The sequence below is a fragment of the Drosophila albomicans genome, chromosome 3, assembly GCF_009650485.2.
Source record: "Drosophila albomicans strain 15112-1751.03 chromosome 3, ASM965048v2, whole genome shotgun sequence".
Classification (NCBI taxonomy): domain Eukaryota; kingdom Metazoa; phylum Arthropoda; class Insecta; order Diptera; family Drosophilidae; genus Drosophila; species Drosophila albomicans.
Genome location: NC_047629.2, coordinates 1,145,292 through 1,172,291, shown reverse-complemented (window position 1 = coordinate 1,172,291; position 27,000 = coordinate 1,145,292). Strand labels below are relative to the sequence as shown.

At 38.2% G+C, this 27,000-nt stretch overlaps 6 protein-coding genes across 15 annotated transcripts; 4 read left to right on the top strand and 2 right to left on the bottom strand.

Annotated features, from left to right (window-relative positions):
* The first annotated feature begins 54 nt into the window (after nt 1–54).
* On the top strand, nt 55–10,303 carry LOC117569868 (uncharacterized). Of its 7 annotated transcripts, XR_007954741.1 has the most exons (5): nt 56–387; nt 629–849; nt 910–1,080; nt 1,137–1,317; nt 1,392–1,495. XR_007954741.1 is itself a non-coding variant. In XM_052003844.1 (4 exons), exons 1-4 carry the CDS (start codon nt 290–292, stop codon nt 10,284–10,286), a joined length of 555 nt encoding a protein of 184 aa, XP_051859804.1. In that variant the 5' UTR covers nt 55–289; the 3' UTR covers nt 10,287–10,301. The 7 variants fall into 7 exon arrangements, 6 of the variants coding, with proteins under 6 accessions (XP_051859804.1, XP_034107098.1, XP_051859803.1 ...); XM_052003844.1 differs by lacking the exons at nt 1,137–1,317; nt 1,392–1,495 and adding an exon at nt 10,137–10,301 and having other exon boundaries at nt 55–302; XM_034251207.2 differs by having other exon boundaries at nt 60–239; nt 1,137–1,495.
* A 680-nt stretch (nt 10,304–10,983) lies between these two features.
* Nucleotides 10,984–12,033, bottom strand: LOC117567927 (superoxide dismutase [Mn], mitochondrial). The gene is made up of 3 exons (XM_034248213.2): nt 11,972–12,033; nt 11,843–11,905; nt 10,984–11,696 (listed from the first exon to the last, which is right to left on the bottom strand). Exons 2-3 carry the CDS (start codon nt 11,875–11,877, stop codon nt 11,081–11,083), a joined length of 651 nt encoding a protein of 216 aa, XP_034104104.1. The 5' UTR covers nt 11,878–11,905; nt 11,972–12,033; the 3' UTR covers nt 10,984–11,080.
* A 100-nt stretch (nt 12,034–12,133) lies between these two features.
* Nucleotides 12,134–13,767, top strand: LOC117567926 (actin-like protein 53D). Its single transcript, XM_034248211.2, has 2 exons — nt 12,134–12,435; nt 12,498–13,767. The coding sequence occupies exons 1-2, from the start codon at nt 12,348–12,350 to the stop codon at nt 13,643–13,645; spliced, it is 1,236 nt and encodes a 411-aa protein (XP_034104102.1). The 5' UTR covers nt 12,134–12,347; the 3' UTR covers nt 13,646–13,767.
* A 2,471-nt stretch (nt 13,768–16,238) lies between these two features.
* On the top strand, nt 16,239–17,854 carry LOC117569054 (vitamin K epoxide reductase complex subunit 1). 3 transcript variants are annotated; one of them, XM_034250064.2, is made up of 3 exons: nt 16,239–16,719; nt 16,778–16,890; nt 16,944–17,854. In XM_034250064.2, the coding sequence occupies exons 1-3, from the start codon at nt 16,397–16,399 to the stop codon at nt 17,210–17,212; spliced, it is 705 nt and encodes a 234-aa protein (XP_034105955.1). In that variant the 5' UTR covers nt 16,239–16,396; the 3' UTR covers nt 17,213–17,854. The 3 variants fall into 3 exon arrangements, with proteins under 3 accessions (XP_034105955.1, XP_034105956.1, XP_051860116.1); XM_034250065.2 differs by having other exon boundaries at nt 16,240–16,719; nt 16,979–17,849; XM_052004156.1 differs by having other exon boundaries at nt 16,240–16,719; nt 16,957–17,010.
* A 1,335-nt stretch (nt 17,855–19,189) lies between these two features.
* LOC117571691 (pro-resilin) lies at nt 19,190–21,997 on the top strand. Its single transcript, XM_034253982.2, has 2 exons — nt 19,190–20,283; nt 20,857–21,997. The coding sequence occupies exons 1-2, from the start codon at nt 19,270–19,272 to the stop codon at nt 21,550–21,552; spliced, it is 1,710 nt and encodes a 569-aa protein (XP_034109873.1). The 5' UTR covers nt 19,190–19,269; the 3' UTR covers nt 21,553–21,997.
* A 793-nt stretch (nt 21,998–22,790) lies between these two features.
* On the bottom strand, nt 22,791–26,828 carry LOC117568557 (arylsulfatase B). Of its 2 annotated transcripts, none has more exons than XM_034249284.2 (7): nt 26,029–26,094; nt 25,614–25,781; nt 24,933–25,092; nt 24,783–24,870; nt 23,989–24,380; nt 23,200–23,938; nt 22,791–23,144 (listed from the first exon to the last, which is right to left on the bottom strand). In XM_034249284.2, the coding sequence occupies exons 2-7, from the start codon at nt 25,746–25,748 to the stop codon at nt 22,946–22,948; spliced, it is 1,713 nt and encodes a 570-aa protein (XP_034105175.1). In that variant the 5' UTR covers nt 25,749–25,781; nt 26,029–26,094; the 3' UTR covers nt 22,791–22,945. The 2 variants fall into 2 exon arrangements, with proteins under 2 accessions (XP_034105175.1, XP_034105174.1); XM_034249283.2 differs by lacking the exon at nt 26,029–26,094 and adding an exon at nt 26,540–26,828 and having other exon boundaries at nt 22,792–23,144.
* Nucleotides 26,829–27,000: the final 172 nt, after the last annotated feature.

Below are 27,000 nucleotides of genomic sequence, written 5' to 3'. Positions count from 1 at the left end.
TCTAATAAAAAGCATGCCCTGTCATTATTTCCTAACTTTTTTGCTCACTACAACAAGCAATTCTAAATATTAAGAAATTTTTTCCTATTTTACAATTCATTGTTATTTTTCTCTCTGTGCAAGTGTTCGTTCATTGTAACTGATTGCACTTAATTCCAATTAACTAAATAAGTTGTAGAGATGATTTTAGTAACTATTTCGATATTAGTTTTACAAAAATATTATATATTCAATCATCCGTAAATATACAAATTATTATTATATTGTCGTATTATGATAGCAAGTTGAAATGGAAATGAAAGGTTATTTAGATTGTGTGGGAATCTAAAACTAATGTAATTAGTAGAAAAATTAAGAAAATTAAATTAATCCGCTTCGTCCATCGACGTTAGTATTGAATTAATTCTTTACAATTACAATTAGAATTTCATATGAAATTCGTATATGCCTTGCTTTTCTTTTTATTTTTATTTTTTTTTGTGAAACTACAGTTTATGAACTTCGAGAGTAATTCGTGAAATCAATAGTAATTTTAGGTATCTTGTAGTCGGTCATTCTGAACAAAACCAATTTTACTAGTTTTACAAATTATTAAAATGTTCTCATTTTATCATATATTAACCGGAAGGTTTTGAAGTTGGTCACGTCATGTGGGCTCCGTTTATTCTTTTATTATTTTTCAACGGCGGCTTATCGACCCGAATGCATCGTTTTACAAACCTAAAGTGTACAGTGCTGGATCCATCCTATTGCGTATATGATAAGTGTCACCTTAAAATACTTGGTCGAGGAATTGTGGGAATAAACGTGGATGCAAAACTGTTAAAAGGACCCTTTAATAATGCGAAGGTTCGTACCATTGGTCTATTAACATATTATATATTTATTGTTAATGGTTTCAAATTTTAGGTAAACCTCAGTCTTTGGCGTAAATTCAATGGTTTTCGTCCATTTATGTTCAATGTGACCTTTGATTTTTGCAAATTTATGTCAACATCGAATACCGCCTTGTCATTTCAAAAAATATTTTTCGATGCTCTCTCTACGCAATCAAATCTAAACCACTCTTGTCCATATGAGGTATTTACATTTAAAATATTCATTTAAAGTAAGAAATTAAAGTAATTACATTGCAGAAGGAAATTGTGGTGCGTGATTTGGTATTCCAGAACGATTTTTTGAAATTCTTGCCATTACCATCTGGGGACTATCAAATTCAATTTATTGCGGCTACAGAAAATGAATGGAAAACTAAAGTGGATATAACGGTCTTATTAGAGGAATGAACACAAAGCATTACTAAGGAATAAATCCTCTGTAAATAACACACTGTTTTATCATATCTTAATTTATCAATACTAAGGATACAAGTTTTGTTAACAATTGCTTAGATGATGTCAAGTAGTTATCAGCATAAACTAGCTAATTTAAAAGCATATGCCATTGAGGATACGAATAAAATAACGGCATTTGTTGTATCAATATTAAAACCAAATATATTAAGTATAAATTAAACAGTTTAAATGAAAATCAAGTTAATAACTTTATCTTTCATAGAGCCCGAGCGTTCATACAATTTATCAATTATCATTTAACTAATAGCATTTTGATGGCCTAACATATACATATTACATATACCAATTAAATTTTAGAAGGTAATATACATATATGTACATATAAAAGAAAACTGTTTCATTAATGATATTATTTATTTTTTTATTTACATGTTAATTATTATACAGAATAATATAATAACTAAAAGAAAGGGAGTGCTAGCAACTAAGGCCATCGACTCGACAGTCAATTTATATGTTGTTTAATAATTTATTGATGTCTAGGAATTTAATTAGTAGTTTAACATTATTGTGAGTAGGTAAGGTAAGAAGAGAGGTGGGTTGCATTTGGCCAAATAGGCGAATCCTCGTGTTAATAAGTTGCGGACAGGTATCTATATGTGTTGCATTGATAATTCTCCCCCGCACTTGGGGCATCTGGGCTTAGATTTTCCTTTTAGTAGGTGCTCGTGGGTTAAGGCAGTGTGACCAGTTCTGAGCCGGGTGATAACATTGCACTGTCTTCTGTGCCATGGGTTATATAGTTTGAACCTGTGGTCGTAGTTGTCCCAATGTGTCATTTCCTTCCTTTTTAGAATAGCCTTAATGTTGCGCCATAGGTCGTCTCGGACATCAGGGATGACCATTAGGCAAGGAGATTGTCCTGCAAGTTTAGCTGCTGCATCTGCCAGTTCGTTGCCTTTTATGCCCATGTGCCCTGGGGCCCAAAGAAGTTTAATTTTTGAAGCGTATTTAATGCAAAGATGTGGGATTTGGCATATCAGGCTGTCATGGGTATACGTGTTTTTAACGGCATTAATAGTAGAAAGACTATCGCTGCAAATTATGAATTTTCCCTTAAGCTCGAGAGCATGTTGGATAGCTTTTAGAACCGCTACAGCTTCGGCGGAGAAAATTAAAAAGTAAGCAGGGAGCAATCCTGATGCAACAACCGTTGCAACGTTACCAGATTGGCTCACGACTGCGAAGCTAGTAGAGTTAATGGTTTTGGATCCGTCACTGTATAGCCAACTCCAATTGGGTAATTTTTCCGTTTCGGCAGCTAGCATTTGCAGAAATATACATTTGGGTGTTTGCGATTTCTTTAACACGTGGAGAGACATATTCACGGTGTGGTCCTGTAGTCGCCAAGGAGGGGATGGGCTGATTTTGTTCCAACTATGCGGCATATCCAATTGATGTTTTTTGAAGAAATTGAAGCATCTGCGGATAGCAGACATGACTTTAAATCTTCGGCGCTGCTTAACCGTTGTTTTAAAATCCTTTAAAAGAATTTGGTTTGTCGAGCAAAGAATTTTTGGAATGAGCTTAAAAGTCAGTTGAGCAGTTCTCGTCTGTACTTCAGGAAAGCCAGCTTCAGCTAAAAAGCATTTTGTCGGAGTTGTGGGAAATGCGCCAATGCTTCGCCGTACTGCTGCATGGTATGCGGGGGAGAACAATTTGATGTTGGAAGGCGCGCACCATCAATTTTGGCCAGCATTAAGGCTCTTGTGGCTTGAACTAGCGAGGTTGGATGGACGAGCGATCGTTTAGACCCAAGAAACTTAATAATATTTAAGCGTTTGTTAAGGCTATCTCTAAGCTTAATACAATGTTGCTTAAACGTAAGTTTTCTGTCGAGTGTAAGGCCGAGAATTTTAAGACTAGATGTATATTCTATTGTAATGTTATTTACAGTTACAGTTGGATATGTACAACGATGAAATAGTTTACATTTGTTTAGAGCCAGAGTGGCTCCTGAGAGTTTGCCCCATTCTACGATATCCTCAAGAATTTTTTTATGGGTAAATGAAAGTAAATTATTATCTTTGCAGTTGCTGAAAATGATGGCATCATCAGAGTAAACTGAGAGCTGAATTTTTTTGTGTTTTAATATAATATTATTAAGGGATTGGAAAGCTATTAAGAACAACACCCCAGAGAGGTGGGACCCCTGTGGAATGCCGTTGTGTAATTTATAAAAATTAGTTAGGGTGCTATTATGGTCATGAAAGCCTTCACTAGGTTGAAGGTCTTGGGACCTATCCCCCACCAGGATAGTTGCTCTAGAACAGAGTGCACTCCAACGCGGTCAAAAGCCTTTTCGAAATCCGTAGCCAAAATGGTGACATGATTTCTGGTTGAAAGGGCATCAGACGCGTAATGATGGATATGCAAAAGAGAGTCAATGGTACTATGCTGTTGCTTGAATGCAGTTTGGTTGGGGCTGATAAGTTTATTCATAGTCATAAACCACATGATCCTTCTGGCAAGAATTTTTTCCAGGGTTTTGCTTAGGCAGGAGAGTAGAGATATGGGACGGAAGGATGATAATTCATGGGTAGGTTTATTTGGCTTAAGGATAGGAATTATAGTAGCAGTCCTCCAAGTATGCGGGTAGCTACCCGCATCTAACATTTTGTTGTATATTTCTAGCAATTTTTGCTTTCCTTCTATAGGTAAATTACGAAGCATAGTGTAGGATATGCGGTCACGACCAGGAGTTTTCCCTTTGGCATGCTGCAGAGCTGATTCCAGTTCAATAGAAGTGAACTGCGATTCGAGGAACTTAGCATCTTCGGATAAGTGGCTAGGCAAATATGCCTGAGATAGAAATGTTTCTTTACTAGCTATATACATATACATTAGAGAAATTTTGTCCTTGGAATAATTGGACCACATAGCTCCGAAAGCATTGGCAATGTCTACCGAATTATGCAGCTCAATATTATTATCCCTTATGGATTTAATTGGCCCTGGGAAAATCCCAACTAATTTGTTGATATCGGCCCATATTTTTTTGGTTGTAGAAAGTGGGTTGATGTTGGAGGAGAAATTGCCAAAAGATTCAGGTTTTGCTTTAATAGCTTCTCTTTTAAACAGGGCTCTAGCTTTTTTGTAGGCTATTAAGTTGGTACTGTTAAGAGAGGTTTTATAGCTGTGCCAGAGAACCTGCTTTTGTATTCTCAGATCTTGGAGAAATGGACTAAACCAAACAGGGTTCCTCCTTTGTTTTTTTGGTTTAGTTTAAGGGATGGCTACGTTGGCTGCTGTTTTTATAGATTTCGTGATTCTGACAGTAAAAAGGTTTAAATTATTGGTCGAATCAAGCTGAAAGTTTTTTTTACAAATGCATTGGAAGGTAATCCAGTTGGCATGGTCAGTCTTGAACCTAATTATAGGTGTGAATTTTTCCGGTGGGATATGGGTCAGGAGGTGATAGGATGGTGATAGGAAAGTGATCGCTACCATGTAAGTTTTGGCCCATTGACCATTTGCAGTATGGTACCAGGGTAGCGGAAGCCATACTCAGGTCGATGTTGGTAAAGGAGTTGTGAGTCGAGTGGTGAGTGGCAGAACCATCATTTAAAATAGCTAAATTTGTTCTAACTATGAGATCTTCGACTTGAAAACCTTTAGAGTTGCGAGAGCAGGACCCCCAAAGCGGACTCCAAGCATTGAAGTCCCCAACATAAACTATAGGTTTTAGAGCTGCCTTTACAATATTTATTAAATCGGAGGCTAATAGGCTTTGGTTGGGGGGAATATAAGAGTTTAATATTATTATATTCGGGTGGGATAAAATTTCAATGCCCATAGAGCAAGTGGGAGAGTTTACATTGATAGTTTTATGCGGGATGTTTTGTAGGCATATAATATCTGGATTGGATTGATTAATTAATAACAAAAGCTCAATGTAATTGTTGAAGTATCCGCTTATGTTCCATTGAAGAATTTTGAGCGTCATTGTTTGGAAGAGATGGAGTGGATATTATATGCAATTAAGATAATAATTAGATTTATATTATATATCAGAATCATCCATAGAGTCATCTAATATATTGTTAAGATCATTTCGTTTTAAATATGTAGAAGTAGATGGGAGGTTGGTGGTAGAGGTAATTTTAGTTTTGTTAGATAGTTGTTTTAGGTATTCAGTAGTTTTAGGCGTCAGGTCAAGATAGTCATAGTCATCATCGACTGTTTCGGTAGTGCTATTATCGTGTTGATTTTGATGATACGACAGCGATGTAGATGCTGAGTTAAATGATGATGTTGTTGTTGCTGTTGTAGTTCCTTTGTTTGAATCGGTAAATGTTTTATCTCTGATTGTCTTATTGAAAGTTGTACTTGTGTGGTTGTTTTTGTTATTTTTTTGTTCCGTTGTTTTGCCGTTGTTATTGTGTCCAGCATTCGCTACTGCAGCGTAGGAGGAAGGGCTGGATAGTTTTGTTGTAGCTCCGTTAAACAGTAATTTAGCTTCGCGCATAGTGCATTTTTTTGTTGTCTTGATTTTCAGAATTTATCTTTGCTGCTGATATTTGGGACATTGTCGAGAGGAGAAAGGGTGTTCTTCTGAGCAGTTGACGCATTTCGTTTGTGAGCAGTTGTCAGGCGAATGAGGAGATAAAGCGCAATTACCACAACGAGGTTCATTTTTGCAGTGCTTGGCTGTGTGGCCAAGCAGCTGGCAAGATTTGCACCTCATTGGGTTTGGAATATACTCCCGTACCTTTACTGAATGCCATGCAATATCGATTTTGCTGGGAAGGTGGTATAGGTCAAAAGTTACTTTACTCCAGAGGGTTTGGTAGCATTGTCGATGGTTTTGGTGAACTTGAAAATATCACTGACTTTTTGGGATCGCAGCTCTTCTATAATTTCTTCGTTGGAGATATCGGAGAGATAGGGGGCGTATATTGTGCCTTTCACTTGGTTAAGAGTTTCATGCATCTTACATGTGATGTCGCAAATGCCCGGTAAAGTAGGTGAGTTGATGAACTTGTCAGCCTCGCTTTGATTTTTAACTAACATCAGCAGGTTGCCGTCGCGCAAGTTGGAGATGGAAGTGATGTTTTTTGAAATTAGACGCAGTGCGTTGTAAACGGCGATACAGGATAAATCAGAGATTTTTTTCTCAACGTTTTTGGATGCCATAACAATGTACTTGGGGTTTTCAAGTTTTATTGTTGGAAGTTCGGGAAAAGTCATGTCGATTTTTTGATTTTGTCTCTTTTTTTTCACTGGGGGCTTTCAGAAAGCAACGCAAACTGATTGCCCTTCAGATTAGGGGGCCGAGGGGGCCCCATTGACGGACGATTTAAGCTTTCGATTAGAGAGCTAAAGCTTTACTGCACTCGCGAAAGAATGTGAGAAGATCAGTAGAAGATAGACCGCGCGGGTCGCAAAAGAAAATACACCGAATAGACTCTGCTGATAAAAGAAGCGACGTCTGCCCGCAACGAGAGCTAGTCGAAGACTGTGATTAATGATAGTTCCATTTAAATTGGTGTTATAGTGCGGAAGCCATTAATCAGTTGGGTCCGACATAAAACAAAAAAAAAAACAAGTCATTTAATGAGTTGTTAATATGTTCACATGCACAATTGCGAAAATATATCTCTATAAATATTTATCCTCCATGTCTAACTATTGAATTTAGATCGCATGTTATATTATTCTTATTCATTAGTATAAAATAGAATCAAAATAATTAAGCAGCTAGGTTTATTAGTCTTCAGACTATAGCATTAGCCTAAGGCCATCGCATTACATTAAACATAGAGTTAATTGGAGTAAGAAATCTATAAGAGATTCTTGGCTTCCTGGAAACGGCATGAGATGTCATCCCAATTAACACTATCCCAGATGGCCTCAACATAAATAGTAAGCGTGCTCCCAGACATCGATGCCGAATAAAGGAATTAGACCAGTCGAAGCCTCCAATGGATCTTGGTTAGGCAAAGCCACAAGTTGCAACTTTCGAGTCTTTCTATTGTAGCCTAGCCAACCCCAGCCGGAACCTTGAACGGCAACGGTAAGAGTGCTCAGCTGCTTTTTGAAATCCTCAAAACTCTTCCACTGGGATTCGATGGCATTCTTCAGGTCATCGCTTGGCGTTGACTTATTTGGAGATAGATTTTGCCAAAAAATGGTATGGTTAATGTGACCACCGCCATTAAAGCGTAGGGCCGGTGCCAACTGAATCAGTTTAGTAGTATCACTCTTGCTCTTGGCATCCTCCAACTGTTCTTCGGCGGCATTTAGATTGTTGATGGAGTTCCATTATTTCACGGCAAATGATTGGTTCGTATGGCAGCTTGGGAAGCGTATGCTTAGAGCGCACAGTGGCCCTGCAACAAGAAGCAAAACATTGTTACAAAAATAGATAATTGAAGTTCATTGTCGCCATTATACTATCATACATATAATTTGGTGTTGTTGCAATTTATGTAATACTAATTTTGCCGGTATTCTTTAGTAGCAATATATAAATACACTTATAATGCTGCGTTGGTAACGTTGCGTCTAAAAAACATTTTTCGGATTGCTTTTGTTAAAATCAAACTGAAAAATCGCAATAAATTTATTTTCAAGAAAAACAAATAATTTTGTTCAGTTCGTTCGCTTACCCGAAGTTTTCCAAGTTTACATAACAAGTTTTGTTAATAATAGTTTAGAAGCTCTGCAATTGTTATCAGTATAAGATAGGTAATAATTCTCTTTAAATGGGTTTCAAACACCTTCTAATAAATAGCAAATAAATAATAATAAATAAATAATAACAATTATATTTAAAATTTCAATTTTATACCCGTGACCCGTACGGTATTAGGATATTATAACTTTTGCCTGCATAGAGTGAATGTAACAAGCAGAACCGCACAATCGAGCATGTCTGAACGCATATATGTCAGACTTTAAATAAGGTTATAAGACTTTATACAGTCATTTTCCATATGAAAATTTTGAAAATTGAATATCAAAATATTGACAAAATAACAAATCCCAAAACACTATTGTGTCAAGTCACCGAACCGATTTAATTTTACACATTAGCAAAATTCGTGACGTAACAAAAACAAACTCTAACTATAAATTACAAAAATAATTCCTCAAAAATAAATACATACAATATTTTTGATTCTATTTTAAATTATTAATTTCTCAACGTAATAATTACACAATTGGAAAAAAATCTAATAAAAAACATGCCCTTTCATTATTTCCTACACTAGCTTTTTTCCTCACTACAACGATACGATAAAAAATTTTAAATATTAAGACATTTTTTCAAATGCTAGAATTTATTCTTATTTTTATACCCGCCACGCATAGAGTAGAAACGTATTATAACTTTGTGCCGGCAGGGAATGTATGTATCAGGTAGAAGGAGGCATCTCCGACCCGATAAAGTATATATATTCTTGATCAGCGTCAACAGCCGAGGCGATTTAGCCATGTTCGTCTATCCGTCTGCCTGTCTGTCTGTAAGAACACGTAGATCTCAGAGACTATAAGAGATAGAGCAATAGTTTTTCGACAGCATTTGTTATGTTTGCACGCAGATCAAGTTTGTTCCAGATTTTTGCCACATTTTGGTTATACAATAAAATTTATAGTAATTGCGATTCCTGAAAATTTGGTTGCCATTAGATAAAAAATGTCGAAGTTATTAAAAAAATTCTTTTGTATGGGTCTTTACTTTACTAGGGGTCTTAATTGGTATATTGTTCAACCTATAGTATATTTTGAATGTGGTATTATATCGATATGTATACACCGTTTACACCGTTTGACATATTTTTACTATATTTTGAGAATAATACCACAATGTTTTGCACAATTAAGTAACTAATTTATAGAGGCGATTTTAATGAGTATTTCGATATTCGTTTTCAAAAATATTGTATATTCAATCATCCGAAAATATAAAAATTATTATTATTATATTTGTCAGATATTGCTATTATCGTATTATAATAGCTAATTGAAATGGAAAAATAGGTTATTTTGATTTTGTGGAAAGCTAAAATAAATGTAATGAGTAGAAAGAGCTATGTTACTAAGAAAATAAAATTAATCTGTATCTCTATTCGTCCATCGATGTAAGTATGCAATTTATTCTTTGCAACAATTGAATAGAAAAAAAATCGTGTGAAACTACAGGTAGTGAACTTCGAAAATAATTCGTGAAATCAATAGTAATATTAGGTATCTTGTAGTCAGTCATTCTGAACAATAAAAATGGTACTAGTTTTACATATTATTAAAATGATCTCATTTTATTAACTGGTAGATTTTGAAGTTGGTCACGTCATGTGGGCTCCGTTTATTCTTATATTATTTTTCAACGGCGGCTTTTCGACCCGAATTACGCGTTTTACAAACCTAAAGTGTAAAGTGCTGGATCCATCTTATTGCGTATATGATAAGTGTCACCTTAAAATACTTGGTCGAGGAATTGTGGGAGTAAACGTGGATGCAAAACTGTTAAAAGGACCCTTTAATAATGCGAAGGTTCGTACCATTGGTCTATTAACATATATTTATTGTTAATGGTTTCAAATTTTAGGTAAACCTCAGTCTTTGGCGTAAATTCAATGGTTTTCGTCCATTTATGTTCAATGTGACCTTTGATTTTTGCAAATTTATGTCAACATCGAATACCGCCTTGTCATTTCAAAAAATATTTTTCGATGCTCTCTCTACGCAATCAAATCTAAACCACTCTTGTCCATATGAGGTATTTACATTTAAAATATTCATTTAAAGTAAGAAATTAAAGTAATTACATTGCAGAAGGAAATTGTGGTGCGTGATTTGGTATTCCAGAACGATTTTTTGAAATTCTTGCCATTACCATCTGGGGACTATCAAATTCAATTTATTGCGGCTACAGAAAATGAATGGAAAACTAAAGTGGATGTAACTGGCTTATTAGAGGAATGAACACTAAGCCTTACTAAAGAATAAATCCTCTGTAAATAACACACTGTCTGATCATATCTTAACTTATCAATACTAAGGATACAAATTTTGTTAACAATAAACAGCTTAATTGCCTATTTGCACTGCACCAAAAACATCGATTTTTTCCGATCGATTGTTACGTTCGCATAGGGCGAACATAGGTAAAAACCCATAAGAAAAAAGTCGGTTCGAAACTTAAAAAAAAACTGAGTGGCAGTGGCAATAGGCTATAAATGAGAATCAGGTTAATACTTATTGTATATTTCATAGAGTTGGAGCGTTCATGCAATTTATCAATTATTATTTAACTAATAGCATTTCGATGGCCTAACATATATTATATATAACAATAAAATTTTAGGAGGTAATATACATATATGTACATATAAAAGAAAACTGTTTCTTTAATGATAGTTCGATTTAAATTGGTGTTATAGTGAAGTCAATAAAATGTGTAGAGCTATTGATTGCTTGCGGAAGCCATTAATCAGTTGGGTCCGACAAAAAACAAAAAAAGAAACGAGTCATTTAATGTGTTGTTAATATGTTAACGTATACCATTGCGATAAATATATTTCCATAAATATGTATCCTCCATGTCTAAATATGGAATTTAGATCGCATGTTTATTATGCATATTCGGTCATACAAAATAGAATCAAAATAATTAAGCAGCTAGGTTTATGGATCACCAATTTATTAGTCTTCAGACTATAGCATTAGCCTAAGGCCCTCTCATTACATTAAACATAGAGTTTATTGGAGTAAGAAATCTATAAAAGTTTCTTGGCCTCCTGGAAACGGCATGAGATGTCATCCCAATTAGCAATATCCCAGATGGCCTCAACATAAGATGGTCGCACATTTTTGTACTGCAAATAGTATGCGTGCTCCCAGACATCGATGCCGAATAAAGGAATTAGACCAGTTGAAGCCTCCAATGGATCTTGGTTAGGCAAGGCCGCAAACTGTAACTTTCCAGTCTTTCTATTGTAGCCTAGCCAACCCCAGCCGGAACCTTGAACGGCAACGGTAAGAGTGCTCAGCTCCTTTTTGAAATCCTCAAAACTCTTCCACTGGGATTCGATGGCATTCTTCAGGTCATCGCTTGGCGTTGACTTATTTGGAGATAGATTTTGCCAAAAAATGGTATGGTTGATGTGACCACCGCCATTAAAGCGTAGGGCCGGTGCCAACTGAATTAGTTTAGTAGTATCACTCTTGCTCTTGGCATCCTCCAACTGTTCTTCGGCGGCATTTAGATTGTTGACATAGGTCTGATGATGCTTCTGATGATGGAGTTCCATTATTTCACGGCAAATGATTGGTTCCAGTGCTGCATAATCGTATGGCAGTTTGGGAAGCGTATGCTTAGAGCGCACAGTGGCCCTGCAACAAGAAGCAAAACATTGGTACAAAAATAGATAATTGAAGTTCATTGTCGCCATTATACTACATACAATTTGCTGTTGTTGCAATTTATGTAATACTAATTTTGCCGGTATTCTTTGGTAGCAATATATAATTGAACTTACCATGCTGCTTTGGTAATGTTGCGTGCCAAAAACATTATTCGAATTGCTTTTATCAAAATCAAACTGAAAAATACACAATAAATTTATTTTCAAGAAAAACAAATAATTTTATTCAGTTCGTTCGCTTACCCGACGTTCAGTGTGACAGCAAATTAACAATAGACGTGGGAAAACATCGATAAATTTGCTGAAACATCTGATTATTTATAATCGATATATGTTTACCAAGATTTCATAATTATTGTGAGCTATTTTGTATTATTTTTTAAAAATTCTGTTAAGTTAATCAGTTTTTCGGTCAATATTCGTCATTGCATTTAACAGTCAATTAATGCACGACATAAACATCAATACTATAAGAAAATACTAAAAGATTGCTGCTCAGCAAGTTTAACATTTCGCGTTAACAGTAAAATCGTTTAACACTAGCGCGACAGCAGTGCATAATGCTCTGGGTAGTTACAATTTGAAATAAACAAAAGATGCCCAGGGAACAAAGCAAAATATGTCTCGAATTTTTATGTCTTCTCGAATTGAAATCAATATAACTGACCAAAGGGCACAACAAATTCTGTTCAAATCTCTAACGCCTCGTAAGTTTTCGGCATTGCTTTTTAGGTCAGAATTACTTTCAAATCTTATATTGCACCTGCAGCTGTTGCCAAGATGAATACGGAAGACAATCTAGCAAACGCAGTGGTCATCGATAATGGATCTGGGATTTGCAAGGCCGGTTTCTCAACTGAGTCGACGCCCCGCGTTGTCTTTCCATCAATTGTGGGTAGGCCACGCCATTTAAATGTCATTTTGGACTCGGCTATCAATGATTGCGTCATTGGCGACAATGCGGTCAGGAAGCGAGGAATTTTGACGCTAAAGTATCCAATCGAGCATGGCATAGTAACTAATTGGTCCGACATGGAAAAGATATGGAATCACACATTCGAGAAGCTACGAGTCGAATCTGAAGAACATCCCGTCCTTCTCACTGAACCGCCATTGAATCCCAAAAAGAATCGAGAAAAAATGACCGAAATTATGTTTGAGAATTTTCGAGTACCTGCATTATACGTGGCCATTCAAGCCGTGCTTTCACTTTATGCCACTGGTCGTACTATTGGCATTGTTGTTGATTCCGGAGATGGCGTTACTCACACTGTGCCCATCTACGAAGGCTACGCTTTGCCTCATGCGTGCATGCGCATGGATTTGGCTGGTCGTGATTTAACCGACTACATGGGCAAATTACTAATGGAACGCGGTCTCACATTGAGCACCAGTGCTGAGCGTGAAATCGTCAGGGAAATTAAAGAGAAACTGTGTTACGTAGCCACCAACTTCGATGAGGAACTCCAACAGTTCGGAATCAACAAGAGTGAACTGAACACAACATACGAGCTGCCCGATGGCCAAAAGATAATCATTGGCAGCGAGTGTATTCGATGCCCAGAGGCGCTGTTTAAGCCTAGCATGCTTGGCCAAGAGGCGCCGGGTCTCCATGAGGCCATCTACAATTCGATTATCAAGTGTGATATGGATTTGCGCAGGGATATGTATTCTAATATCGTACTTTCGGGTGGTACTACCATGTTCCGCAACATCGAGATACGTCTGCAGCAGGACATTTCTACAATGGCGCCGTCAACAATGCGCATCAAAATTACAGCCAATCCTGAGCGTTGCTTTGCTGTCTGGTCGGGTGGCTCAGTTTTGGCGTCGCTGTCTAGTTTCCAAAATATGTGGATCGATGCATCAGAATATGATGAGGTTGGTCCGAGCATAATACACCGCAAGTGTTTCTAGGAAATTTAATTCGAATGTTATTTACACTGACTCTATTAGTTCTATATATTTTATATATATGTACATATGTTTAAATTACAAAAGGCCAAACAATTTATAATTTAATAAATGATGTGAACATCATTCATTCATATTTAAAATTGAACTAAATCTGCATGAAGATTATATCAATAGTGTACATTCATATGAATTATGAGGGTGATTGTACTTATGATTTTAATGGTACATTTGTCAGCATAAATAAAACAACAGAAACTATAATCAAAATGAAATCTCCGTTTTCGATATGCTTTCATTGCTTTTAAAATTCACATCCTCCTGGCGTTTTAAATTTGAAAAGCTACATCGTTCGATACTCGAAAGGTTTTTTAACATTGTTAATTTTGTCTGTTCCATATAGCTTTTTACAAAGTGCATGTATTAACACTGAAATAATGTAATGCAAGTATAATTTGAAATTAAGAAAATTTTAGTTAAGCAAATACTAAATATACATACATATGTGGAAGACCTAGTTCCTTGATAATTTGTTTAATAATGCGCCATAAATGTACAAAGTAAATCATTCGCATTATATTCCGGTGACAATATTGATCATAATTAATTGGGAATTTATTAAGCTAGTAATGCATACAAATGAGGCGCTTAGCAATTGCCAAATTGCAACACCACGCAAGCAGAACTCGAAATCACTAACAACAACAACAACGATTGAAGTGCCGTTCATGTTGATGTAACCTTAGCTTCCTTCCAAATCCAAGCACTGATCCATCTCTGGGCCACGTGCAGCGGGTGAGAAGCAGAACAAAAGCCGAATACGAATACGAATTCGAATCTTATGACAACGCATTTACCTTCAACAGCAACATAATCATTGACTTTGTCATCGTCATTATTATCATCTTGCTTGTGCTAAAGTTGTTGTTGTTGTTCTTGTTGTAACCGTCGTCAGCTGCACTTACGGTGCTTTTGTTTGTGCACTTCAAATTTATACAATTTTGATCGCGGATCTGCGAGCGAGAGCAAGAGCTGCAACACTCGAGGGTCGCGCGTGGCGCACTTGAAGCAAACTTCTTTTGGCATCTCGCAGCTGCATTAGCAATTTTAATTTAACATTACCATTATTCGCATTAGCCCTTCTAAACGCAACAATGATCTCAATTCGCATTTTTTGAATTTCAATTTGAAGTTTAAAGTTCAATAAACTTTCTGCTCCATTTTAGTCAAATTATTTGCGCACATTTCAGTTAACCAGTCAACTGCGAGTGGAATCTAAGCCCAACTGACAGCTGCGAAGGGCGCTTTTAACTGTGCCAAGTTGTTATACACTGCAATACCAAAAAGTCTGCCAAGCAAGTTCACTTCTTACGACAAGTCAAGAAAATGTATATTCATAGTTAATTTATTCCTTGTAACATATTATATCATATACAAAAAAAGTCTAATAAAGTTGTAAACTAGATTTTAAATACAATTATATAGAATTATTTTTGTCTAGAGTTTATGTTAATTATTAGTGGCTCATTAACATAGTTAAAATTAAGTTAGCAAAAAACTGGAATATAATATTTATAGAATTTATTTTTATTATCATTCTTTGTTAGAGCATTCTTCAGATTACGAAATATCGCTTCATGTAAATTAATATTCACAGTTACATATGTATGTGCAAGGTATTTAAAATTCATTTCTGCCTCATCACAGCAAAGTGCGGTGACTGTTCGCTGTGTGTGTCACTCGCCCGATCCAAGGTTGCGTAAATTTATCACTTCACTTTGCCAACGGGCGCCTGCTTGGCCATCTCAAAGAGAGCGTACCTTTTGTTCTAGCCTTCTGGAGGCTACTGCAATTTGGGATATAATTTGCGATTGTGAATATGACAAAATCTTTATCTACAACAGCGACTTAAGCTTGAGATTAGTTGGCATCTCATTTAAGTACAGCCTCGAACACACATAAATTTAAATTCGTGACGCTATAAATTAAAAAGGGACATGCACACACAAAAAACACACTCTAATCATGCCTCTAGATTTGGGCAGCATGAAGAGTTGGAGATGGTGAACCATCAGCCAAGCGGAGCATCATTGTGTCGTGAATACGAGAGACAAGATGATGATGCCTATTTCATTTTGTCTCCCATCTGGTTCTCTCCCGCCGAGTATGTGAATATGTCTCCCGACAGCTAATTTTACATGCATGCATTGGAGTGTAACGGAAAGTGGAGTGTTGGAAATATTTGCCAAATATTTGCCATTTGGATAAGCGAATGGGCCTGGCATGACTTGAAACCGAATAGAAAATTGTTTTTTAATTTCTGTTCATTCTGCAGAGAGTAAGTATTCTGAATTTAATTATAATGTCAATCACCAATAAATTTCCATAATTTAATTTATTTTGAAAATAAATTAGTTCTTCATATGTTTCAGCATAAGTTGGAACATAATATGGAAATTTGTTCATTGATTATTTTAGACTTTTTTCTAGCTCTTTAATATTTTGACCCAATATTAAAGTTGCAACGAAAATAAGCATGAAAGCATATAATGCAAATTTGGAGTCCTTATGATTAGGGCTTTTATCGCCTGTTGCTTTTCTGTCAATACAAATTAAATGAGAAAGCATAACACAAATTTACTCAGCTAAAAATAGAACACAATGAAGTCCATGTGAGCGCAGCATCCTTTCTGCACTGCGCAACTGCAAACAGGGTTGCCAGATAACACCGCATTGCGTATAGGAAATCTCGATATGAATTTCTTTTGGCAGCTTGGCAACTTTGTAATCCAACAGGTAGTCACAGCTGGTCAAAAGAATAGAACCAGGTCTGAGCTCATTATTCCTGCCCGCCCGAAGATGTGCAGCAGCAACGGAGGTAATCTTGAGAAAAAGACCTTTTTTGACACGCCCAAAGCCACGCCCAATTGCACCCGCTTGCGAGTGTTGTGCATCTGTGGTCTGGTAATTTCTATTTACTCGTTGTACGTAAAAGTTCAGCTGGACTATGATGATAGCTACGCAGCCATGTGTGATCTGGCGGAACAAGTTAGTTGCACCGCAGTTTTCAAATCGGAGTAAGTGAATTATCGTATAATTTTTGAGGTAACCAATTAACTAATCCTTCACTGGAAGGTACGGGCGTGGTTTTGGTTTGACGCAGCTAATCTTTGGTGCTTCCTCAACGTATTTAAATCCGCCCAATGGCTCCATTGGTGTCGTCTTCTATGTGTTGCTCTTCATATCCTGTAAGTAAATGAACTCATTAATTTGGTATAACTTAACTTAAATTTTACCGCAGCAATTTTGTATAGCTTAACTTACATTTTTTCGCAGCTTTTTATGAACGACGATGGATTTGCCAACTACAGCTGCTGTCCGCGATTGTATCTCTTCTGCTATGCATCTATCTTGGGGGACTCCTGCTCCTGGTGCTCTACGATTGCTGTGTGGTCTGCGTATGCATTTATGCCGTTCATACGTTGCTCCTTATGGAGGTTTATGGACGCTACAGGCGAATCTATACAACAAAAGCAAAAGCAGCTACCAAATGAATATTTATATGTATAAGTTGTTAATTGCCAGAGAGTTCAAGATAAATATGATGCTGCTACTAGCTGAATTATGTGGGTCAATATTGGGTTAAGCTGCCGATACGGACGTGACTCCAAAAGTCTACTGTCAACTGTATTGTATCCGTATCCGCATATCTGTATCTGTATCTGCAATTATATGTTCATCCGTAACTGCATCTGTATTGGGCTTTGTCTGCAAATCGCTTACTTTTGACCCTACTTGAGTTGCCAACCCGTCACCCATCACGTTCCCACATTTGCGACTAGACGCAGAGGCGGAGCTTCATCATCACGTACACGAGCAATTAATTTGCCAACTCTGTCTGCGAGAGTGTGCGTGTGGGAGTTGCTGATGTTGCTACTCAAAATCAGACTACTTTGTTGCATGGTAGTCGGTGGAAGGTGAGAATTGGACGCAATTAATTTGACATAAATCGTAAAGTCAGGATAGCATGGCAAGTATGGATCAATTAGCTCATCGTTTTGAGTACACAGTGTTATCAATCGAAAATATTTAAGTTATTATTTCGAGTTCTGAAATTTATTTATAAACCCATTTGTACTTAAATATGTTGTTATTCTATATCATATTTTCAATACATTGCATTGCACTTCAGAAACTTTTAAAGAAGTCCCAGACGTTCCACCAATTACTATATATTTTTGCACATCATTGTTACTTAAGACAGTTAATTATTTAAAATATTGTTTTCAATTAGTAATAAGCATTTTACACTTACAATGAATGCTTTAAATGTAATATAATTTCCAAGGTAATTAAATATTTTCAACTTACGATTTTATTTTGAAAAGTTACATAAAGAATCCTTCATTTGGAATGTCACATTAACCTTGAAAACCGCCATAAATGATTTACCAATAATCAACCAGTCTTTGGCCAAAACAATCAATTCACTACTGCTCAAGTAATGCCAAACGTATTGACAGCAAAATAAATCGTTTCACATAGATCGTTGTATCGTCATGAAGTTCGATTTGTTGCAAGGCGTTACAAATTGTTACCTATACTAAAAACCCATCAAACGCATTTGAATTGCGCCCTCATGAACGATCCATCTATCTCTACATCCATCCATCGATGCAATGCGATGCGATGCGCTGTGATTGTGATCGGTGCACATATGTGAGACAGTGAGAGCTCCATACTCCCAATTGGGGTCGCATGTGGCACGATCTTCTTCAATTTTTGTTTATTTTTTTGTATTTTTTTTGACAAGGCAAACAAAACGCAAAGCGTTGCGAGCTTGTCACAAAAGAGTCGCAAAATCTGCAGAGCTTTGTGGCAGCATTGTGTGGCAAAAAACGTTGAAACATTCACCTCGCGACCGAGTAGACTACTTACTATACTTTGCGCCAACGTATGTAACTCTGGAGTTACTTTGTTTTGCAGAGGCAGAGCCCAAAAGGGGCAACACAATCTCTAGTCGAAAATGATGTGCCACCACCAAAAAGAAGGCGATTCAGCTGCGTGGCAACAAGACTGTGGCAGCAACGGCAATGACACAGGCTGAGCTGGAGTTGAAGTCGAGGCTGTTGCTGCTGCTGCTGCCGTAGCTCGACAAACAATTGCGACGATTCAAGCTTGAAGCCAGAGCGCGCGCGTTGATTGAGATTGAGATTTTCTGGCAGGCGGCGATAGAACAACAACAACAACTATTACAACAATGCCTCAACTCTAAAATGTAACTACGAGTACAACTGCAGCTGAGTTGGCGCTTTGAAGATGATCGTATGTGGCAGCTGCTGCCTGCGGTTGCCACACGTAGCAGCCGCCACCGCCGCCGCCACCAGCAACAACAACTCATAACTGACTGTGCCTCTGTCTGTTTGTGTGTGTGTGTGTGCATCCTAGACTTTCAGTTTCATTTCGCGATTGGAGAGCAGCGCCAACTTGCAAGCGTTTCATATAAATACCTGCGGTGGCTGCACATCGAGATCAGTCAGAATCTGGCGCTGCTCTGTGGCGCAAACGTAGAGAGATCACCCAAAATACTTTGAAGAAGACATCTAGCAAGAAAGCACTCGAGGAATATGTTCAAGTTATTTGGCCTAACGCTTTTATTGACGGCAGCGGTGCTGGCACGTCCTGAGCCGCCGGTTAACTCCTACCTGCCACCCTCGCCCTCCGACAGCTATGGAGCTCCGGGTCAGGGAGGTGGACAGGGACAAGGCGGCTTTGGCGGCAAACCATCGGATCAGTATGGTGCTCCGGGCAATGGCAACGGCAACGGCAATGGTCGTCCCTCGAGCAGCTACGGTGCTCCCGGTCAGGGACAGGGAGGTTTCGGCGGCAAACCCTCCGATCAGTACGGTGCTCCAGGCAATGGTAATGGAAATGGCAACGGTCGCCCCTCAAGTAGCTATGGTGCTCCCGGTCAGGGACAGGGCGGCTTCGGTGGCAAGCCCTCGGACCAGTATGGTGCTCCCGGTAATGGTAATGGAAATGGCAACGGTCGTCCCTCAAGCAGCTATGGTGCTCCTGGTCAGGGCCAAAACGGTTTCGCTGGCAAGCCATCGGATCAATATGGTGCTCCTGGTAACGGTAAGGGCACTGGTGGTCCATCCAGCACTTATGGTGCTCCGGGTCTGGGCCAAAATGGATTCGGCGGCAAACCTTCCGATCAGTATGGCGCTCCTGGTCGTGGTAACGGAAATGGTCGTCCATCAAGCACATACGGAGCTCCTGGTCAGGGCCAAAACGGCTTTGGTGGCAAACCCTCAGATCAATATGGCGCCCCCGGCAAACCATCCGATCAGTATGGTGCTCCAGGAAATGGTAAGGGTAATGGTGGCCCATCTAGCAGCTATGGTGCTCCTGGTCAAGGACAGGGCGGCGGCTTTGGTGGCAAACCTTCGGATCAATATGGCGCTCCTGGCAATGGCAATGGTAACGGTCGTCCATCTAGTAGCTATGGTGCTCCTGGACAGGGCCAAGGACAGGGTGGATTCGGTGGCAAACCCTCCGACTCATATGGTCCCCCAGCTTCAGGATCCGGTGCTGGCGGCGCTGGTGGTGCCGGTGGTGGCGCTGACTATGACAACGACGTAAGTAGCACGATGGCTGGCTGTTTTCACTCACACATAATCAAGGATTGGCTGGCTCCACGCTAAGAGCTGAATCCTCCATCTCAATTGTCTATGCTGCACAGCACCTCAGATCTCTTGCACCGCTCAGATTTGCTTGCGCCTCTCTATCTCTCGCTCACCCGCGCTCTCTCACTTTCTATCTATGTATCTATCTCTCTCTGCCTCGCACTGTCTGTCAATAGTTTATCTTGAACTATCTCTATCTGTACCTATCTCTCTCTCTCTTTCTTTCTCTATTTCATCCTCCAACACGCTGTCTCGCTAACCTGTAGGAACCCGCTAAATACGAATTTAATTATCAAGTTGAGGACGCTCCAAGTGGGCTCTCATTTGGTCATTCAGAGATGCGCGACGGTGACTTCACCACCGGCCAGTACAATGTTCTGTTGCCCGATGGAAGGAAGCAAGTAAGCGAGCTGGTCTAGATGCTCTAAGTTGGACATTGGGGCAACCCACACACACTTACCCACGCAGGATATATATAATGTCACTTCGAACGTAACTGATTATCTTATTTCAATTCAATTTCAGATCGTTGAGTATGAGGCCGATCAACAAGGATATCGCCCACAGGTTCGTTATGAAGGAGATGCTAACGCTGACGGCAACGGCGGCGCTGGTGGTCAAAATTTGGGCCAGAATGGTTACTCTAATGGACGTCCCGGTGGTCAAGATCTCGGCCAGAACGGTTATTCCAATGGTCGTCCAGGTGGTCAGGATTTGGGACAAAATGGTTACTCCAATGGTCGCCCCGGTGGTCAGGATTTGGGTCAGAATGGTTATTCTAATGGACGTCCCGGTGGTCAAGATTTGGGTCAGAATGGTTACTCTAATGGACGTCCCGGTGGTCAGGATTTGGGACAAAGTGGTTACTCAAACGGTCGTCCAGGCGGTCAAGATCTTGGCCAGAATGGTTACTCGAACGGTCGTCCCGGTGGTCAAGATTTGGGACAGAATGGTTACTCGAACGGTCGCCCAGGTGGAAATGGTGGCTCTGACGGAGGTCGCGTGATCATCGGTGGCCGTGTCATTGGTCAGGATAATGGTGATGGTCAGGGTTACTCAAACGGTCGTCCCGATGGCCAGGATGGTGGCTTTGGACAGGATAACATTGATGGCCGAGGTTATTCCAGCGGAAAGCCTGGCCAGGGACGCAATGGCAATGGAAATGGCTTCGGACCCGGTGGCCAGAATGGCGATAACGACGGCAGCGGCTACAGATATTAGATACGGCAAAACTGACTCCGATACACACACTAGCTAGCATTTGATACGAAATATAGGAAGACGTAGATCAATATCTAGAAGTTTAAGACTCTTTAGAACTATGAACTAGTTACCATTACCATACCATTACCATTTACAATTACCGTTATCTTAACCTATACAGTTGCCCTCAAAGCTACAGCTTGGTCTATCATCCTGACTATATATGTTCTCTATACACATCTCACGCTATCTCATCCTATCTTTTGGTCACAAACATATTTCATAATCCCAAATCCAACTCCATTTAGTATAAGTTTAAACATGTTGCATATCACAAAAAATATTCTGCTCACAAGTGGCAAGGAATCTAAAAAACAAAGAAAAAAATACAAAATAATGCGCAAGCAAAAGAAATAGATTTGTTAAATTTAAGAATTATTCGCCCTTAAGTATGTGAAGTAATAAAGACATATTTTTATAAATATCTATTGAATTTTCTTTAACAACTCATAATATTCTACTTATGATGGCATTGATATACATATATTCAAAAATGGAGATAATAATATAAATAATACAATTTTTACGACATTCTTTCCATTGGGTACAAGGCTATACCTTTTTTCTTGGCCATTCCCAAGAGTAACAGGAGCCTAGACAATATAGCCATGTCTGACAGTTCGTCTGTTCTCAGAATACAAACAACTTTGGGAGTAATCAAATGAAAAACTTTGAAGTTATTCAATAAATACTTTTATGTGACGACAACCGTATGCAACTCAGAGGAATTAATGTTTTTTCTGAACTTGAATTCATATGAGGTATATTTCGTTATTTATGGTATTTTTTAATGTAATGCATATATATTAAATATATAATTAAATATATTTCAACAATATTTGTATTTGCTTTATTTTGCTTATTTTAACTGTAGAGCCGCTTTGGCATTTTGTTCGAGTGTGCGAATAACATGCTAACCATTATCAATGATAATGGTTAGCATGTTATTCGCACACTCGAGGAATGCGATATGAACAAGTTTCAATTTATTTAATCTCTTGGTGTACAGAAATTTGAAAAAGAAACTAATGGACGGAAGCAAATAATCATGTTTTGTCAGTTATCAAGGTTTTTACATATAATAACTAATAGTTAGCTACCATTTGCAGTTTTAAAAAAAATAAATATTCCAAGCTCTAGTAATGTACTATTCACACTTACCTTAAATTCGAATTTTGCTTAAAAATAAAAAACCAAGTGATCTTTTTGTAGTTAATGTATAATATGTTACAAGTTTCAAAAGATCTTAAGTCCTAATATTACCAGTGCCCAAAATTCTTTATGATCTAATTGCTTAATGTTGTGAAACTCAGTTCTTTCTCTTTTGAGAATTGGGAACTCCTTAGACATATCATATACAATTTTGAAGCACGATTGGAGAATTAGTTATAATGTTATTCTTGCTATCAGAATAATCTCCGAAATTAGTCCACGTATAGTTCCAAAGTCTTGGATTACCGCGAGGATCGTCGGGTTTGTTTGATGGTGGCACAGCTGTAGCATTAGCTAATTGTAGCTCTTTTAACAATAGCTCTAGCACCTTTGGATATCTACGAAAACCAATCAATCATTAAATGGATCAACGATCACTCGATGATTACTTACTGCTTTGCCAGATTATTTTTCTCACAGGGATCCTTGGCCAAATGGAAGAGGCATGGGGAAATTAAAGGATTGCAAACAGCTCCGCGGTTGTCGTTCTGGCAAGTGAGTGTAGCTGCTCTCCGTAATCGAATCTGATCGGCTCTAGAGGGTAGCATCTTCAACTTTTGTATAGCCTGACCTGTTACACATTTGGTCACTTGATCCCAGTTGTAGTCGCTGGGATGGCGTAGCTCTGACATTCCATACCAGCCATCCCAAGCCCCATTGTAGTTGGTGCCATTCACCAGCTTCCACTCGTCTACTGTGATTGCCGAGCTGCCCCAGATGTTATCGATATTATGCAAAATACTCTTGCGTGGTGATATACTATCGTTGACCAGGGCGGACCACAAGCTCATTCCATCCAAGATTGCTGCACTGAAATTGCCAAGCGCTTGCTTTCCTCCGGCAGCTTCGACTAATGTGGGCAACCAGTCGGAGATGTGCATAGTTTGTTCAGCTAGGCGTGGCAACTTTGTGAGTCGCGGAGACCAAACCAGGGCTGCACCAAGTACTCCACCCTCCCAGAGAGTATTTTTAGTACCACGTAATGGAAAATTGGAGGCGAAATTCGAATTGAATCCCTCAACTGGACCACCGTTGTCCGTGGAGAAGACGATGATGGAATTTTCGAGCATGTGATATTTCTGAAGTTGGGCCACAATCTTGCCGACAGAATCATCCATTTCCATTACAAGTCCTTTGAAATCAGTTAATGACGCGTTACTTTCATTTATTTAATGCACTTACCCGCATATTTTCGTCTTTTGTATTTCGTAATGTGACTCAGCTTGGAGACAATGTCATCATTGGCTGGCAGTGGATTATACGGATTCCCCGAATGAACCGCGGCATGAGCCACATAAAGAAACAGCGGACCTTTTGTCGCATTATGCGAAGCAATTACATTGAGGGAATGCTTTGTGATTACGTCTGTCGTCGGCTGGCCGTGTAAATTGTAGGCTACATCGGTTCCATTGCGCATGTCCAGGCCCCAGTAGCCGTGCTCCACTGCTGTGTGATCGTTGTAATCGTGGTGACCCGACCAGAAACCTATGTGGCTGCTAAAGCCGCGATAAAGAGGCGTATAAACCTTTTTCCAATGTCCCAAGTGCCACTTGCCAGCAATGTGCGAAGTGTAGCTGCAATTACATGGTACAGTAGTATACGAGTATAATTATAATATAATTTTTATGTTTTTCTCAACAATAATGATTAGCTTTAACAGTCAAATAAATTTAAGACCATAATCATTAATAATTAATGAATAATAAAAACAAAATCCATGTGTAAACAAGATGTGATTATTTATGATTTACGATTTCTTAGCCGAAAAATGATTATTTATCTACAACACTACTCTAAAGCAATTAAAATAATTCATAATTGGGTCTGTTTTAAGGGCACTAACTTCAAATTTATTGCGAAAACGTATAAGATGGATTATATGGATAGTTGATTTAATCTTTTTTTGTCATATAATTAATTATATATTATTTTAGAATAATAATAATAATTAAAACATATATTACTGACAGACTTACCCTAAATCGTTTAGATATTGTGGCAATATTTTCAGATCCAGTGGTAAGCCTCGCGGTTCAGCGGCATAAAGCACCGTGTGTTGCATCCCTGCACAAGGATTACGTCAAGAAGATTAACCGTCAAGTAGTAATATTATTGTTAGTACTTACCTGTATGTATCGGATATTTTCCCGTCATGAGAGCTGATCTCGAGGGCGTGCAAATTGGGTTGACATAGTAACGATTCAGTATGACACCTGAATAGGCCAAAGCATCGATATTCGGCGTGGGAATCTGCGCCGATCCACGAAAGCCAACATCATTGAAACCCTACACGGAATCGAAGGGAAACTCAAAATAAGTGGGAGAATCATTTAACTAGAAGCCGATGCCTAAATACTCTTTTGAAATTATGAAGTATACATTTTTGTCTATTCTTAGTTAGAGATATTGTTGCATCAACAATTATACTTAAAACAATATAATTTTCAAATATTTTTAATTACAGTTTTTTACATTAAAATTGATTATATTTTTAAATTAAATTAACAAATTTTTTAATGTAAATAATTACTGACTTTAGTTGGTAAATACGTACTGACTAGCAATAAAATAATATACAATTATAAAATCAAAAGTTGAATAAATCACAACTTTGAAAACCTTAGTAAATAATTAAAAAATCAACATAAAACTAAAATATTTTGTGTTTAGATTTATTGAATTATTAAAATATTTGACATAGACTCGACCTCTGAAATTGAGACTACTTTCGAACGATAGGTGCAATAAACTCTAAGATAGGGTATTAAATCGGAAAGCTAAGCCATTGGCTTGTTATGCCTACTTACCAGATCATCCGCAAGAATAAAGATGATGTTCGGCGGCCTTTGTGAATCCGCTGATTGACATATACCAACGAAACTGATGACAATGAGCAACAGACCCATTCGAATTGTGGGTGGTTGCAAGAGACTCATTTGCATTGTATTTGGTTTTGCTTGTGCTTTGCCTGTGAACTGCAACATGGAATGATAGCGGGAGGGAAGATGGGTGATTATGGGATGCTGCGATTAGAGCTCATTAGCAATCTAATTGCTGCACAATGTCGAGACTTAGCTATTACGTAAGAATACTCTCGTATTTATGTAATGACAGCGGCATCAAGCAATTGATTGCCCATTTGGGTTTTGTCTATCCGATTGACATTGATTTCCATTACAGCAACATTTCGAGTCGCTAAAAATAATAAAAGTGCCGACTCACTTGGTAAGTGGGCTCAGAGTGGAACTGTATCAGCAGAATGCGGCATCGTTCGTCTTTATTACGATTTCGATGTCAAGTTTGTCGATCTCAATTTGTAAGCGATACCACTTTAAGCGATTCCAAAACGATTACGCCATTACGTACATAAATATACTCATATACATATGTATGTGTGAATCGATCGTCTCAATTCTAGATGACACTCTAGAGACCCATTGAAAATGTCAACAATAAACAAACATTTTGGGGAATGTCTTTATCATATTATTCAAGCTACCAGGCAAAAACTGGATATGTCAGAGTCAGAGCCAACTAATTAGCATGCGAATTGATCGTCAAGTTTGTCGACCCTAGCCCATTAATGGGTCAAATAACAGTGACAGCTCTATGGATTTCCCTTGCACCTCGTTGTAGAAAATAAACAAATCTTGCACAATAAATGTATGTACACAAAAGCTTGCACCATTAAGTTTACTTTTCTATTCGTTGCTGACTATTGTAATTCACTCACACTTTTGAAATTATATTCGCTTCACTTATCAGCATTTATGTTTACTTTTAATTGCAAAACACAGTCACAAGCATTATGTGTGATCTTGGAATATTTCAAGCTTTTAAAGCCTTTCTTTTTAATTTATTACTAATTACAATGAGTGCGTGCCAGCAAATTGATTTAATTTACAAACTATGCATGCACTCAAAGAGTAATATTAATTGTATGCATTTAATTTATTTATTCAATTCATTTCTTTCGCACAGATTATGTCCGATGCAATGCGCGCGCCAACGAAGACTGCCAAGTGACCAGCAGTCAAACGATTCGACAAGCCCAATTTTAAAGCTCTCCGCTTTCCTTGCTGTGTTGTTTGTTAGCGGCATATTTGCGCCGGCGTTGCTGCCTCTCTGCAAAGCGATAACAGGGAAAGCCGCGTGCGCTGTTAAATGTCAGCTTGATGAATCGATAATGCGAAG